Source organism: Canis lupus, chromosome 8, assembly GCF_048164855.1.
Source record: "Canis lupus baileyi chromosome 8, mCanLup2.hap1, whole genome shotgun sequence".
NCBI lineage: Eukaryota > Metazoa > Chordata > Mammalia > Carnivora > Canidae > Canis > Canis lupus.
In genome coordinates, this window is record NC_132845.1 from 59,724,815 (window position 1) to 59,740,907 (window position 16,093).

General features: G+C 52.4%; 2 protein-coding genes across 22 annotated transcripts; one reads left to right on the top strand and one right to left on the bottom strand.

The window, feature by feature from the left end:
* Window positions 1–125: 125 nt before the first annotated feature.
* Window positions 126–5,802, bottom strand: LOC140638672 (putative protein T-ENOL). Of its 21 annotated transcripts, XM_072836413.1 has the most exons (8): window positions 5,602–5,792; window positions 4,616–4,782; window positions 4,106–4,202; window positions 3,705–3,855; window positions 3,184–3,214; window positions 2,936–2,993; window positions 1,868–1,974; window positions 126–416 (listed from the first exon to the last, which is right to left on the bottom strand). In XM_072836413.1, exons 3-8 carry the CDS (start codon window positions 4,196–4,198, stop codon window positions 365–367), a joined length of 492 nt encoding a protein of 163 aa, XP_072692514.1. In that variant the 5' UTR covers window positions 4,199–4,202; window positions 4,616–4,782; window positions 5,602–5,792; the 3' UTR covers window positions 126–364. The 21 variants fall into 21 exon arrangements, 13 of the variants coding, with proteins under 13 accessions (XP_072692514.1, XP_072692520.1, XP_072692522.1 ...); XR_012035676.1 differs by lacking the exon at window positions 1,868–1,974 and having other exon boundaries at window positions 3,090–3,214; window positions 5,602–5,802; XR_012035673.1 differs by lacking the exon at window positions 1,868–1,974 and having other exon boundaries at window positions 126–320; window positions 3,090–3,214.
* Window positions 5,242–9,694, top strand: CDIPT (CDP-diacylglycerol--inositol 3-phosphatidyltransferase). The gene is made up of 6 exons (XM_072836407.1): window positions 5,242–5,608; window positions 5,704–5,838; window positions 6,552–6,705; window positions 7,165–7,246; window positions 8,375–8,456; window positions 8,596–9,694. The coding sequence occupies exons 1-6, from the start codon at window positions 5,566–5,568 to the stop codon at window positions 8,739–8,741; spliced, it is 642 nt and encodes a 213-aa protein (XP_072692508.1). The 5' UTR covers window positions 5,242–5,565; the 3' UTR covers window positions 8,742–9,694.
* Window positions 9,695–16,093: the final 6,399 nt, after the last annotated feature.

Below are 16,093 nucleotides of genomic sequence, written 5' to 3' on the forward strand. Positions count from 1 at the left end.
ACACATCTGGCAAGAAAAAAAAGGAGGAGGTGGCAAAGGAGGAGGAGGAGGAGAAAGAAGGAAAGGAAAAAGGGCGACCCTCTCACACCACCACCCCAGAGAAGCCACTCCAGAGCACGGCCTGGTTTAGGAGGAGGGAAAGACCTGTCTTTTTATTAAAGCCTTGGATTTCTGGTGATGTCCTTGCCAGCTGAGGGTGGAGAGGTGTGAGATGGTTCCAGAACACCTGGGAGGCTTTGGGTGTGATGCTGCTCATGTCCAGGCATCTCCAGCAAACTGAAGTGTTAATGACTTGTGAACGAGGAGCTCTGATGTATGTTCTAGAAGGACACAATGAGGAGGATATGAAAGGCCAAGAGCAGCATCAAAGAGGGTTAGAGTCATCCTCCGGATGCCAAGGTGCTAAGCAGAGCTCCCTAGAAAAGAAAAAAAGCCTTCTGATTCTTTGGACCCAAGGCTCTTGCCTTTTCCTTCTGTCCTTCACCTCTCCATCCAACCCCTATCCCCCACTCATCTCTTTATCCACCTGTCACTCCTCATTTTTCTCCACCATCCATCCATACAACCATCCATCTATCCATCCATGTGTTTATCCACCCACACATCTACATCATTCTACCCATCCGCACATTCTACTCATCTATCTGCCTGCCTGTCCATCTAACCCTCATTCACTCATCCACCCACTCATCCCTCTTCTACCTAATCACTCAGCCTCCATTTAAATTTCTCAAAAGCAAGGGACTCTGGGCAGCCCCGGTGGCTCAGCAGTTTAGCCCGGGGCGTGATCCTGGAGACCGGGGATCCAGTCCCACGTCGGGGTCCCTGCATGGAGCCTGCTTCTCCCTCTGCCTGTGTCTCTGCCTCTCTCTCTCTCTCTCTCTTTCTGTGTCTCTCATTAATAAATAAATGAAATATTTTTTTTAAGTTTTTTTAAAAAAAGCAAAGGGACTCTACTTTGCTCACTTCTATACTCCAGCCCCTATAGCGGTGCTGGCACATATGAAGTGCCTAATGATTGTTCAGTGAATTTATCCATTCATCCATTTGCCTACCCTCTCCAGCCACTCACCCATTCCACTGTTCAACATTTGACCATCTACAATGACCTGTAATTCAAGGGGCAATTCAAAGATCTGTAGGCTTCCATGTTTCTGAGAGGAAAAGTCTCTTGGGACCATGGGGTGCTGCCCAGGGGAGGAGAGGGTATTGGCTCAGGATGAAATTCTCAATAAGTGCCATTTGGGAAGGTGCAGGAAACCACACTATGGGCAGGTAGGACTGCTACAGAGCATCTTGTCCAAGGCTCCTATTTGACATATAGGGAGAAAGGAAGCAACTTGCACAAGGCTATCAGGTTGATAGCAGATTAACTGTGAAGGCCCAGGGCTTTTCTGCTCCTTCAAGGTGCTTCTAATACCAAAGGCTAATCGGGAGAGTTCAAATGTCCCAAAGGCACTAGAAGGCCAGCTCTCTGAGGTGAAGAACGGTGCCTTGTTCTCAGAGGCATTATGCCATTGGTCTTGGTCATAAGCACTTGAAGTAGCAGCCCCAGAACTGACTATCCATAAGATCAGGTGGACCCAGCACATAGTAGACACTCAATAAACATCTGCTGTCAGTTCCTTCTCTGCCTTCTTCATGACCCTCTCTCTCCTCCTCCACCAACTCCTTACATGAAAAGACTCTTCAGGACTCCAAACCTCAGAGCCCTCTTCTTTCTTACTCTGCCTAATCCTCACCCCCCAGGAGGCAAACACACATCCTTCAACTGCCAACTCTCTCCAAAATTCAATTTCTATCACCAGCCCAGACATCTCCGGTGAGTCGTGAGGCCATGTTTCCAACTACTACATGGTATTTCCACCTGGTCTTCCCATTGGCATCTCCATCCAAAGGTGGGGAGCAGGGTTGCCATGCTCCTGGAAGGCTGAGGAGGCTGGTATGACTGAAGAGGGGAGGCAAGGGGAGCAGCTGTAGATATTGAGAGCAGAGAGAGACAGTGGGCTGGGGGAGGAGAGATGCCTTGGAAGTCACTGAAGGACTTTGGCTTTTACTCTGAAACCGGGAACTATCGTGGAGTTAGTTATCGTGGAGTTAGAAGCGTGACATCATCAGACTTAAGGCAGTCAGAAATGAGGGGGATGGGGGTGAGGGGTCATCTGATTTTCTCTCCCCCCACACCATTTCTACTCAGTTACCAAACTCCGTTTTCCTGGTCTTTGTTTCTCGAATCTGCCCCTCTTCTCATCTCTACTATGACTATGACAATCCAGGACCTGATCATCACGGGCTTAGTCTCTGGGCATGATTGCTAACTGGCCTCCACCTCTGATCTCCCCCTTTCCAGCTCGCTCTACCCCCAACCACCAGAGTGACTGATCTAATTTTGTCTTTCTCGGATCTCTTCGGTGACTCCTGATCTTAATAAAGCATGCATAAGGTCTCTGAGTAGACCCTGGCTATCATGCCTGTGTACTCCAGCAACTAAGCTACCTCTGATCCCACCTTCTCTCCCACCTTAAAACATACACAGGCACACTCGCATTCACTCTACTGAAACTCACCTCATGTCTTTGCTCATACAAAGCCCTATCACTTGGAATACTCTGACCAACCCACTTTTTACTGGAAGATTGTTTCTTTAGGTGTCGCCTCTGCCAAGAAGCTCCATGATTCCTTTCCTTTCTCTTCCAACCGAGGCTGAGATCAGCACTCTTCTCACTGTATCCACTTCTATTACAGGCACTGAGCCATAATACATTGTAATTGACCATCTATTGACTGGCACTACACTAAACTGAACCCTTCAAGGGCAGACTGTACCCTTCATTTCTGGATCCCAAGCTCCTAAAACAGGGACTGGCATATTCTGTGAACTCTAAATGTTTGGTTAAGACTGAATGGCCTTGCCATTCATGGACTTGGTACAAACCTTGTCACGAGAGGATGGCAGGAGGTGTGTCTTGGTGCAGGTACGGTTTCTGTCAGAACTAGAGATGGCAGAGGGAAAGGGGAGGGCTGAGAATTCTAAATTAGACAATCAGAGCAGAATAGAATCGGACTACGTGGTTTAAAAATCCCCCTACCCTGCTAGGATGTTGTCAAACCCTCGCTCTCTCCCCTCCAGGCTCCTCATCCTTCTCCCAGGACAAAGGGCATCTCCCTTGAAGCTTCACTCACCGGGTATCGGTGCCTCGGGTCTTGAAGAACACTGGAAGTAGAGGCCCCAGTCAGAGAAATTATTACCCCCAGAGCCAGAAAGAGATGTGGCTAGGGAGGGAGGTGCTGAGGTGCTCCTGGCCAGCAGTGAGGGGTGGGTACTGGGTGAGTTGGGAGGGCAGGGAGCACCACGCTGTTCAAGGACTAGCTGTGAGGGACAACTGGGTGGCTCAGCGGTTGAGCCCCTGCCTTCGGCCCGGGGCGTGATCCTGGAGTCCTGGGATTGAGTCCCGCATTGGGCTCCCTGCATGGAGCCTGCTTCTCCCTCTGCCCGTGTCTCTGCCCCCCCCTCTCTCTCTCTCTGTGTCTCTCACGAATAAATAAATAAATAAAATCTTAAAAAAAAAAAAGGACTAGCTGTGAGATGGGACAGATGGGCACAGATTGCTAGAAAGATCAGCTGTGGTTGGGAGCTGTTAAGGACTGGAACTAAGGGGACAGTAGGGTCTCTGGACACAATGGTCCTGAAGTGGGGGGGTCACCATGTTTGGATATCTGAGTCCCTTGGTCTTGTGTCTGTTTTTCCTTGATGGGCACAGAGTTCATGTGGCAGCCAGCGATAAACAAGGCCTCATTGGTGAGTTCTGTGCTGATCCGGGTCAGGAATTCTTCAGATCGGGATAATGAAACCTTCTGCAAAAGGGGAAGTCAGAGGGGCTCAGTTCATGGGAGTCCTGGGTCTGGGGGCTCCCAGGCTGGGAGCTCCGGGCCTAAGGAGTCTGGCATCGTCTTGAGATTTGACAGAGACCGCACTGGAGGTGGGGGGCTGTCTCTGAGCACCTCGGGGCCAAGTGCTGGAGATTATGCACTCAGGGGTGAGGTTAGAGTCTCAAGGCTGGAGATGTCAGTGCCCCTGGTCTAGGGGCTCCCCACTTCAACTCACCCCCATGTTCACCGGACCTCCATCCAAGGGAGTTGCAGCTTGGGACATCCTGCTGCCCTTTTTATCCTCATTCCTGGTAGATGTGGATTCCATCCCCCTGGAAACAGGCAGCCCCTGTGTTTAGGCTGAGAAACCAGAACACTTTCCCCAAACCCATCCCACCATCGTTCCTCAGGGCCAGATTTTAAATAAGGCCTTTAGATGAACCATCCTACTGTTCAAAAAAAAAAAAAAAAATTGTTGCTTTAAATCTTACTGGGGAAGGGAGTGGGGTGGGAACACCCACAGCAGTCGTCTTCCCCCCACTTCTCCCACCCGAGGCACCTCCCAAGACCAGACAGCTCTCCCCCCACCCCCCATCCCCGACCTGGCAGATGAGTTTAAATCTTAGACAGGAGGGAAACAGGGAAGGCTAAGGAGCCCCTATTTAGGGGACAGGGGAGTAGGAGCTGGAGAGGAAAGCTGGAAAGAGGGGCCCGGGGTGGTGCTGCTACCCGTTGCTATAAAAACCTTGGTGTCTGCGGACGTTCTGCAGCCCCGTTGCCAGGATATTAGGGATTCTAGAACCAAAGGCGTGGGCCCGGGTGAGGGGGGGTGGTCATTTTCCCAGCTCGTCGCTTTCGCTCCTCTGGCCTCAGCTCCACCTCGTTGGGTATGGTGACCCCAGCGCCAGAAGTCTGAGAAAGGGGAAAATCCTTAGGGTGATGCCTGGGACCTAATCCTCCTACCACTAGGGACGCGCGAGGAGCAACTCCGCCCTCGGCCGCCCTCCAGCCTCTCTAGCCGGCCTCTCGCTGCCCGAGCCGGCGGGAGCAAAGGAGACCCGAGAGGGGGCGGGGCCGAAAACACTGTGGCCTGTACCAAGTAACCTTGCCTCTCGGGGAGGCACCGACCCAGGAGGGCGGAATGTTTTCTCCTTGTCTCTGTCTCCAGGAAGCTGTACCCTCCGGAGAGGGGAAAAGAGAAGCATTGGCCGCAGTCTTCTTCTCTTTTGACACCTCCTTCTCGGTTCCCTCCTTTGCTCGGCGCCGAGGCCTCTCTGGCTCCCTCCTCCCCCAGCGCTTTGGTACACACCGATGGAAAGGGGCGGAGGGAGGAAAAGGAAGCGGGCAGGTCTTAAAGGGGCCGCAGCCATTTTTAGGCCGCCTCTTCCCCCACCCCCCCTCCTCCTCCAGTTTTGCACGCCCGGCTCCGCTGGGGCGGCAGGGGCGGCCGCTGGAGGCGGGAGGGCCTGCCCGGGAGGAGGGCGGGGTGTGCGCGCTCCTGCTCCCGACGCACCTCTGGGCCGGCCCGTGCCCCGGCTGGCTGCGAGCCCTAACACCTGGGGTCGGGCGGGGACGGCGGGGGCCTGCGCGCTGTGGGCGCGGCGGCTCCGCGGGGGGGAGGTGAGGCCGCGCGGCGAGGCTGGGGCTCGGTTGCCACCTCCAGATCGGGCCCGGGGCGGCGAGGGGGCCGCCGCGATGCCAGGCGAGAATATCTTCCTGTTTGTGCCTAACCTCATCGGTGAGTGCTGCCCGCGGCTCCGCGCCGAACGGGAGGGCGAGGGGCCTCGGGCAGGGTCGCTGATCCCGCCCTGTCTGCCCCGCGTCCATCCCAAGGTTATGCCCGGATTGTCTTCGCCATCGTTTCTTTCTACTTCATGCCGTGCTGCCCCCTCACGGCCTCCTCCTTCTACTTGCTCAGCGGACTTCTGGACGCTTTCGATGGACACGCTGCTCGAGCCCTTAATCAAGGTGACAGACACCTCCTGCCAGCCAGCCTTGAGGCCCAACCACCCTCTTACCCCCCTTTCCTGCCTCCTCGGGACCTGGGGCTGGCGGGAGCTCGGTAACCGCAGAGCCCCGTCTCTCCCGTCTCTGTCGAAAGCAGAACAGAATGGCCCACTTAGGTATTAGAAGGGATTTAAGCTGGCTGTGGAGAAGAACTTACTGGTAGGGTGTGGGGTCACAAAACTGGACATGGCAGTGCCAGAGGTCTCCCAAGAAAAATCCATTCAACAGGTGTTTACGGGGGGTCTGCTGCCTGCCTGGCACAACTAATAGGGGTTCCAGAAGCCGTGTTTAGAGGGAGAATGGAGAGGGAAGAAGAATGGTTTCTGGAGGGCAGATTAATTTTTTAATCTGTTCTCCAAACCCACCTGCAAGACCTTCCCTAAGACCAAGTGGGCTTATCTTGAGCTCTGGACTCTTGGTTTCCGGTTTGGTGAGCTGTGGAGTTAGCTGTCTCCTGCACTGCTCCCGCCCGCATGCCTCCCCATTTCCTGCCTTAGTGACCCTTGCCCATTGATCTCACACCCCACTGATGGCAGCAGCCTGTTTTCCTCCCCGGGCAATGCCTGCTGGGCATTTTTTATTTTCTTTTAGATTCTGCATCAGAGTGACACACCCAATATGGTTCCTTTCATAGACCCTTGGCCCCTTCCCGCCTAACAGTCCTGGTTTTTCAGGGACCCGGTTTGGGGCTATGCTGGACATGCTGACGGACCGCTGCTCCACCATGTGTCTGCTGGTCAACCTGGCCCTGCTGTACCCACGGGCCACCCTTCTCTTCCAGCTCAGCATGAGCTTGGATGTGGCCAGCCACTGGCTGCACCTCCACAGGTCTGCAATTCTGGAGGTGCTGGCCGGCTAAAGAAGACACCACAGTGGGGAGGGGTGAGGCTATCTGGGGTGGTGTCTGGAAAGGCCTCAGGCTTCCTGGGGGGAGGGTCTCCCTCTTAGCTCTGCTTTGTTGAAGCGAAGCCTCTGTCTATGGGGTCTGATCCTTTTTACAGGTAGATTAAGCATTCCCTGAAACTCCTCTCGCTGGAAGGTAGAGAATTACAAATAGATAACAGCTGGGGGCTTTGGAATGTGGTATTTCAATCCCGACTCTGCTAGGTAATTACCAGCTAGGTAGTTGTGTGGCTTTGGGCAAGACGTGGGTTCTCAGCTGGGCCCCACCGCCACCTCTGTTCAGTAGGGGCAATCCCAGTACCTACTTCATGGGGGTTGATAGGGGGATTAGATGGACATTAGCGGTGAGGAGTACTCATGGATTCTCCCTGCTTTCTCCTTAAGCTCTGTGGTCCGAGGCAGTGAAAGTCACAAGATGATTGACCTGTCTGGAAATCCAGTGCTTCGCATCTACTACACCTCCAGAGTGAGCATCTCCCGCCCTTCCCGTAGTTCCTCGAATATGCCAAGGCCCTGGCTGAGCCCTGGTCCTAGGTTAGGAGAAGCACAAGGAGGGACAAACCGACCCAGGGGAGACTTGGGGGAGAGGCCTGTAAGCTGACTTCAAGGAGGGTAGGATAGGTGGGGAGGGTCTGTGTGAATCACTGCCCAAAGCAGAAGGGAGGGAGGGAGGGAGGGGCAGAGAAGCCAGATTGGCCTGCGGAGCCAGTTCTCAATAAGCCTGAGGGTTCAAAGGAAAAGCTTCAGGCTATGTGGACTTTATTCTAGGAGCACAGATTGTGTCTGAAAGGATTTTTTTTTTTTTTTTTTTGAGATTTTATTTAGGGATCCCTGGGTGGCTCAGCGGTTTGGCACCTGCCTTTGGCACAGAGCGTGATCCTGGAGTCCCGGGATCAAGTCCCACATCGGCCTCCCTGCATAGAGCCTGCTTCTCCCTCTGCCTGTGTCTCTGCCTCTCTCTCTCTCTGTCTCTCTCTGTGTGTGTGTCTCATGAATAAATAAATAAAAATCTTTTAAAAAAATAAATACAGATTTTATTTATTTATTCATAAGAGAAGGAGAGAGAGGCAAAGACACAGGCAGAGCGAGAAGCAGGTTCCCCACCAGGAGCCCAATGTGGGACTCGATCCTGGACCCCAGGATCATGCCCTGAGCCGAAGGCAGACACTCAACCACTGAGCCACCCAGGCGTCCCTGAAAGGATTTTTTTTTAAGATTTTCTTTATTTATTCATAGAGATGCAGAGAGAGAGAGAGAGAGGCAGAGACACAGGCAGAGGGAGAAGCAGGCTCCATGCAGAGAGCCTGACATGGGACTCGATCCAGGGTCTCCAGGATCATGCCCTGGGCTGCAGGCGGCGCTAAACTGCTGCGCCACCGGGGCTGCCCCCCTGAAAGGATTTTTAAAGAGAGAAGCAATACTCTGAGATTTCTCTCTCACTCTCGCTCCCCCCGCTGTACCCCTATTTCCCAGTACTGCCCAGGTATTACCCATCCACAGAGGGTTCTGGACCCCATCCCTTAGCTGGACAAGGGGCAGCACTGCCCCGCCCCGTGCGCCCCTTGGTTAAGCAGCCCTTTTGCTGTTTGTACAGCCCGCTCTGTTTACCCTGTGTGCTGGAAATGAGCTCTTCTACTGCCTCCTCTACCTGTTCAATTTCTCCGAAGGACCTTTAGGTAGGAGGCAAGGGGCTGGGCAGGAGGGAGAGTGGGGGCTGGCCTGGCCTGGGGTGATGGAGGCCTGAAGGCTGCAGGCCGCTGGCCCTCGCCCTCACCTGCGCCGTTTTCTCTGTATCACCCATGCTCCCTTCCGCAGTTGGCTCTGTGGGTCTTTTCCGAGTGGGCCTCTGGATCACCGCCCCCATCGCGGCGCTCAAGTCCCTCATCAGTGTCGTCCACCTGGTCACAGCCGCCCGCAACATGGCAGCCCTGGATGCGGCTGACCGCGCCAGGAAGAAGTGACCCCGGAACCTCCAGCCCCTGGCCGCCCACCTGCCCTGGGAGTCTCGCTGGGCTGCGCGGCTTCCCTCCCCCTCCCGCGAGGTCCCAGGCTCACGTCTCCCTAATGTGTTGTCCGGCCTGCTGGGAAGAGGGTCAGCCTCTTTGGTGATGCCACGTTCTCTGAAATCCTGAGGACCAGTCCCGTCCCCACCGCCGGGATTCCCAAGGACCTGGACTTCGAATCGGGAAGGATGCTCAGGAGGCCCCACCCCTACAGGCAGTGCTCCTGGAGCATCAGGAGGCCTGAGGACCCGCTGGGGTTGCACTTGCTGGCTCAGCCCAGGGATCTGGCTCGGCCTGAGATTTTAGGGACACTTGAGTGAGGAGTAGAGGCCGGGTTTCTCAAAAGGGAGTCAGACCTGTGCCACTGGCCGCAGGAAGCCTGTAGTACCACGGCCAGGAGAGAAGGGCCGTGTAATCCTTTCCCATCCCAGACTCCTGTGTCCAGTCTGTCCTGGCTGTGAAAACCTCTAGAATAGGGGGTGTGCTGGGGGAGGGGCTTTATGCTCCAGGACTTGGTTTCCTTTGAGATACTGTTGGACCAGGGCCTCGTTCAGGGGAGCTGGGGAGAAGAGGAAGCTCCATCTGGATGCTTTTCTTCTAGTTGTTTACTGACCCGGCTCTGCCCTACGTGGCTTCCCACCCCCTCCTGTGAGGTCCCAGTCTCTCCTAATTCCACCGTGACCTCAGAGAGAGGCCCTCCCTGCCACCCAAGCTCATGCCCTGTCCTTGCCCACCTGCTTTATTTTCTTTATTACATTGTCACTGGCTGTCTCGATTTATTTGGATACCTCACATTTTCCACCCCCACCAACGCTCTGAGGGGACAGACTTTTCTTGTTCCTTCTCTCTCCCCACCATGAAGATTAACCTTCACCTGGCATATCATATTAATAAAATTCATGAACAGATCAGTTGGTTTCTCAGAGTGTGGTCCTTAGCGCCCCTGTGGATTATTTCTTAAAGATTCATCTGCTTAGACCCTCTGTGCCAGACCTTTGGAGTTGGCATCTCTAGGGATGGGCTCACAAGTCTGCAATTTTAATAAATTCCAGGTGATTGATTCCTCCCCATAATGTGGAGAATCACTGTTCTGTCTTAAGCAGTCTTGGAGCACCCATTGTGTCGTAGACATTGTTCTGAGCATCTGTCCCTAACAGCTACCCCTGCCATCTGAGCTTTCTCTGCTGTCTGGCACCAGCTTGCTTTTTAAGACTATATTCAGCTTACCATATGCCAGCTCCTGTGCTGGGGGTTCTTTGCAGATGTTACTCATTTCGTCCTTATAATAGCTTAGCCAGGAGGCCCTTGTGTCCCAGAGAGCTGAGATTTAGCAGCTGGGTTTTGAGCCTTGACTCCTGAGCTAGGCCCCTGACTTGGTCAGCCCTCTTGGAGGTCACAGGCCAGCCATGGGGGAGATGATAATGCACTTCCTGTGGTGCTGGTGGGGAGATGGGAGAAGAAAGTCCTGGAGCACTTAGGTGTTGCTGAAGCGGGTAGGTATCCAGAAAGCTGGTGGGGATTGGGCGGAAAGGGTTAATGTACAGAAGAGGATTGATTCTCAGCTGGGAGAATAGGGAGGCCAGAGAGCATACTGAGCAGTTGCAAAAATGGAAATTGACCCAAAATGGAAACGGATCGATGTGCCTAGAACACTGAGGGCTGGGAGCTGGAGAGCTGGTGAGAGGTGGGGCTGAAGGCAGCCAGGGCAGCCTGAGGAGTCCAGTTTGGACTTTAGCCTGAAGGCCACGTGGGGCCACTGAAGGGATCTTTTGAAATAAGAGGAAAACATCCAGATGGTGAGAATATGAAATCGTATGCATTACAAAAGGGTGACAAAGTCTGCCACCTTAAGCTCTAACTTCTTCCCAGCTGTGGGCACTGCTACTCATTGCTTTTATATCTGCCTAAATATTTAACATCTACATGTACATATTTCCATATTTTCACACTCATTCTATACAGGTTCTTTTTTAAGATTTTATTTATTCATGAGAATACACAGAGAGGAGAGAGAGGGGCAGAGACACAGGCAGAGGGAGAAGCAGGCCTCATGCAAGGAGCCCAACGTGGGACTCGATCCAGGGTCTCCAAGATCACACCCTGGGCTGCAGGCGGCGCTAAACCGCTGAGCCACCAGGGCTGCCCTCTATACAGGTTCTGTTCTGTTCTCACAAGCTACCGGAGTTCCAAGTGCTTTTTGCGTGCCTGCATCCCTCATTTCACCTCACACCCATGCTGTCCTGTGTATTGAACAATACGGCAAGCCTTTTATTGTGCCTATTTTCCAGAGAGGAAATATCAAGGCCCCCAGAGCCTGTACCCTTAACATTTACCATACATGGCAGTCCATGCCAGCTGTCTGCTTAATGGTGGCACAGAATTCCGTTATTTCTTGGTGATCTCTCTCTTCCAGCCAGATGCATCCTCTGAGCCCTCGCTCACACCCCACAGCCCTGCCTCCTTGGCTCACCAGGAGTCTCTAACTTACATAAGCTCAGCAAACCCATGATCTAAAAAAGAGAGAAAGGTGGGCAGGAGAGTGTGTCTTCCACTCAAATAGAATACATGCTGGAGGGCACCTGGGTGGCTCAGTCTATTAAACATCTGCATTCTGCTTGGATCATGATCTCAGAGTCCTGGGATCGAGCCCCACATTGGGCTCTCTACTCAGTGGGGAGTCTGCTTCTCATTCTCCCTCTGTGCTCTCACTCAAATAAATAAAATCTTTAAAAAAAAAAAAAATACACACCTGAGGCGCCACCACCAGAGACCAGTCTCCTCCCTTGGTAGGGCCTGGAGGTTAGCCTCTGCCTTTGGTCCCATGTCCAATAGCTGGACTGAGCCCAGGAGCGAGCAGAGTGACCTGGAGGAGGACAGTGGGGAAAGTCTAGGCCCAACTGGATCTAAGGAACATAGCGGAGCCATGTTACTGTGGTCTGCGTATTTGTGTGCTGGCAGCATTCATGTGTTGAAACCTAATGTCCGATGTGATAGTGTTTGGAGATGGGGCCTTTAGGTCGTCATGAGCTTTCATGAATGGATTAGTGCTTTCATGAAAGAGGCCCCAGAGAGCTCTCTTGCCTCTTCCACCAAGTGAGGAAAAAGCCAAAGATGCCAGTTCTACCGGGAAGAGGGTTGTCAGCAGAACTTGACCATGCCAGTGACTCAATCTTGGAAATCCAGCCTTCGGAACCATAAGAACTATATGACTATTGTTTATAAGCTACCCAATCTATGGTGTCTTGCTATGGCAGCCCAAATGGACTAAGGCATATGTGCAGCAAGAACTTTCTAGATTTCATCTATATGCTTTCAGACTAAGTGAATAACCACCACATTCCATTTGCTCATTCCATTCCATTCAACAGGCTCTGCCTCCGGGAGGGCATGGCCCAGGCACTGTGCATCTGCCATTCCCTCAGGTAAGCCTAACCGCTCTAACAAACCTCATAGAGGTACAGTGGCTTAAACATGATGAAAGAAAGAAAGAGAAAGAAGAAAGAAAGAAAGAAGAAAGAAAGAAAGAAAGAAAGAAAGAAAGAAAGAAAGAAAGAAAGAAAGAAAGAAAGAAAGAAAAAGAAAGAAAGAAAGAAAGAAAGAAAGAAAGAAAGAAAGAAAGAAAGAAAGAAAGAAAGAAAGAAGAAAGAAAGAAAAAGAAACTTCTAAGATTTTATTTATACATGAGAGACAGAGAGAGAAGCAGGCCCCCTGCGGGGAGCCCAATGCAGGGGGAGCAGGGAACCTCAATCCCAGGATCCCAGGATCATGCTAGAGCCAAAGACAGCCGCTCAACCACTGAGCCACCCAGGTGCCCCCCAAGGTTTTTATGGGAAGGCAGGGAGTTGACACATACTATTTCCATTCACCTTCCATTGGTTACAACTCAATCAAAGTGGCCACGTGTCCTCACAAGGGAGGTTGGGAAAGAGAGGTTAGCTGTGGGACCAGGAGGAAGAGAAAATAGGTTGAATAAACAGCACTGCTAACCTGCTGAGTGTGATTTCATTTTTCTTATGCAAGTTCTTTTTTTTTTTAAGATTTATTTTTATTTTTATTTGTGATAGATATATAGAGAGAAAGAGAGAGGGGGGCAGAGACACAGGCAGAGGGAGAAGCAGGCTCCATGCCAGGAGCCCGACGCGGGACTCGATCCTGGAACTCCAGGATCGCACCCTAGGCCAAAGGCAGGTGCCAAACCGCTGCGCCACCCAGGGATCCCCATGAGTTCTTAAATCAAAGACCTTATCTGGCATGCAGCCAAAGAAGAGCCAGTAGCTCTAGTGCCAGAGAAAAACGGGCTGTGTTGAACATCAGAGATCACACTATTCTGTATTTTACGGGCAATTCAAGGAACTTCAAGGGTAAATTTAGTAGAGTAGCCATGTTCTCCAAAAATCCTGGGTGGCTCAGTGTTAAGCATCTGCTCAGGGGACTGGCTCAGAATTTGGCTCTGGTGTGAGCTGGAGCCCCACTCCATTGCCAGCAAAACTTGCTTTTCTATCACTAAGGTGTATCTGGTCTCCCTCACCCTACAATTAGTACTGGGCCTGTCTTTATGCATACAATTTATTTGTTTATTTTATTTTATTTTATTTTATTTTATTTTATTTTATTTTATTTTATTTATTTGTTTATTTTAAAGACTGATCTCTCAAGAGAGAGCATGAGCAGGGAGCCCAACATGGACCCTGAAATCATGACCTGAGGCAAGGGCTGATGCTTAACCGATGCTTCCATGCATGTGATTTAAAGGACAGCTTCCTCTATTAACTTACTAGATTTCATAAGCCCGTGGGAGTACACGTAGTGGTTAGGATGGGCTAGATTCTACTATGGTAACATCCCCCTCCCCAGGTTCCAGTTCCATAATATAGCAAACACTTCTTGCTCCTGCTGGAGTCAGGTGTGGCTCTCTGCTTCATGCCATTTCTCTCTCTGGGATCCGTGCTGACAGAAAAGCCTCTGTTTGGAACACTGCCTGTCACCATGGAAAAGGAAAAAGAGAAGGCAGTGATGTGCCTTCCCTTTGCATTTCACTGGCTAGAACGAGTCATATGGCCCAGCCTGATGGCCATTAGAGATCCCTGTGGAGATATCAGGTCATCAGCTGGAAAGGAGTCCAGAGCTCAGGGGTGAGGTCAGGGATGGAGAACTGCATTTGAAGTCCATGGTGTAGAGATGCTCTAAAGCTATGGAACTGGCCAAGATGGTCACTGAGTAAGAAGGTGGCTCAGGGCGACCCATGATTTAGATGGAGCAGGGGAAGTAGAGCCGGCCAGGGAAACTGAGGTGTGGCCCCTGGTGTGGAGAGGAAGTGGAGTAGGCCAGGTCAGGGGAGCCCCAGTGTGGAAGAGAGGTGGCCACTGTGCCTAGTGACAGGGGAGGCTGTGCAAGAACCATCTCGCTGAGGGGTCTAGCGACAGGGATGTCACTGGTGACGCCGATAAGAGTCGTTTCTGTGAAGAAAGGGGTGGAGGCCACAGTTAATTGGAGTAGCTTGAGAAGATAATAAGAGGTGAAGAATGGAAACTAAGAAATGTAGGCTGCGAAGGAAAAAGAGTAAGGGTGGCAGCTGGAGGGAAGGCAGAGCTGAGGGAGAGCTCATTTGTTGGTTCTGGGGGGCAGAGTGGCAGGGAGCCCAGAGAGGGAGAAACTGACAGTGCAGGCCAGAAAGCTGATCCATGGAGGAGTTGACTCAAGGGCCTGAGATGGCTGGGATATAGAACCCAAGGGGAGGAGCGGAACCCAGGGGGACACATTCCCAGTGGGAGCAGGAGGCAGGAGTCCAGGTGCCGGTAGTTTGCCGGATTTGGTGCTGGGAAGCAGGTGGGTGCCTTCCTGCCCCTATGTGCTTCTATTTTCTCTCAGAGGGGAGAGTAAGTGGGTGGGGATGTGGGAGGGCGGGGGGAGGCGCGAGTGGTTGTTCTGAAGGAGCTCACACAGCAGAAGAAACAGAGTCAGAGGCCCTAGGTTTCCCTCCAGATTTGTTGCCATGAGTTTAAAATGAGATTGTTCAGCATGTGGGATATACCTCCCCCCTGCAACATGCCGCTGGCCAGAGGCTGGTGGAGAGGATGGTAGTTGGTTTAAGAAGGGCTGGGGTAGGGAGAAGGCCCTCAGCTGCTGGGGAGTCCCTGCCCTAACTTAATCCCCCAACACACAGAACACAAAGAATCTCCAGACCTCCAATTTACATCCCAGACCCCGCCGAAGGGGAGGGGTTTGCAGAGCCCTACCTTGTCATGTACCATCAATAAAGTATACTGAGTATACTGTACCCAGCTAAAAAAAAAAGGGGGGGGGCTGGGGTAGAGGAGCCTGGGTAGCTCAGTTGGTTGAGCATCTGCCCTGGGCTCAGGTCATGATCCCATGGTCCTGGGGATCGAGCCTTATGCCCATCCAGTTGGGGCTCCCTGCTCAGTGAGGAGTCTGCTTCTCCCTCTGCCTGTCACTCACCCCTACTTATGCTCTCCCCATCAAATAAATCTCTAAAGAAAAAGACGGGGGGGGGGTGGAGGGGAACAGGACTAAGCATCACAGGGGAAGGGGAGAAGTGGAGTTAAGAAGGGAGGTTTCTGGTGAGTGAATTACCTATAGGACAAAAATCTAAGCTGGGCAAGATTGAAATGAAAGGGTGGGTGTCAAGGTTGAGAAGGTGGTTGGGGTCAAGGTCACTGAAGCCCTGAGTTGGAGAAATGGTTTGGGAAGGTGAGGCTTCAGAGATGGTATGTTACCAGTAAGGACAAGGTCAAGGAACGGCCATGGGAGCTGGATGCTGGGGGAAGGAACATACCCACCAAGTAGAGTCTTACTCCCCAGAGGCTCTTGGCCATGAGCAGTGCTAAGGCTACACACAAAGTTCTGCATCTGGCACCTGGCACATGCTCATGACCGCTCTTAAGGGAAGATGTAGGACCGTTAGTAGGAACCAGGGCTGGTGAGGCTGACTCACTTGCCTGTCTACTCAGAGCCCCCACCAGCCCTGGCCCCCCCACGTGCTGCGAGCTCACCAGTCAGCCCTCGGCCTCAAGCTCAGGCTTGAGTGGAGCCATCAGCCACATAAATGCAACTCAGCTCTCAGCTCGGAAAGAGACCAGGCTCATGGGGTCAGGCCCCCATCCATCAGGAAGAGGACTCAGACCCCAAAGCCAAGCATCAACCCTGTTCAGGAGGGGAAGTGCTCCTGAGCTCTTTCATGGACAGAAGACATCAGAGAAGTGGCCTTCTCCAGCCATCCAGAATGGAAAGCAAGCTTCTGTCTCCTTTATACCTCCAGTATCTTCTTACTTTGCTATAGACCTGGTACCCAC

What these genes read in the sequence shown, in the direction of transcription:
- LOC140638672 (XM_072836408.1), bottom strand. Translation starts at nt 4,465, where the DNA reads ATGGGGGGTGGGGGGAGAGCTGTCTGGTCTTGGGAGGTGCCTCGGGTG. An exon ending in GAGGTCCGGTGAACATGGGG is followed by an intron (nt 3,856 to 4,105) that starts GTGAGTTGAAGT and finishes CCCCTTTTGCAG; the next exon opens with AAGGTTTCATTATCCCGATC. An exon ending in TGCCATCCTCTCGTGACAAG is followed by an intron (nt 1,975 to 2,935) that starts GTTTGTACCAAG and finishes CAATATCTACAG; the next exon opens with CTGCTCCCCTTGCCTCCCCT.
- CDIPT (XM_072836407.1), top strand. Translation starts at nt 5,566, where the DNA reads ATGCCAGGCGAGAATATCTTCCTGTTTGTGCCTAACCTCATCG. An exon ending in GTTTGTGCCTAACCTCATCG is followed by an intron (nt 5,609 to 5,703) that starts GTGAGTGCTGCC and finishes GTCCATCCCAAG; the next exon opens with GTTATGCCCGGATTGTCTTC. An exon ending in TTTCTCCGAAGGACCTTTAG is followed by an intron (nt 8,457 to 8,595) that starts GTAGGAGGCAAG and finishes TCCCTTCCGCAG; the next exon opens with TTGGCTCTGTGGGTCTTTTC.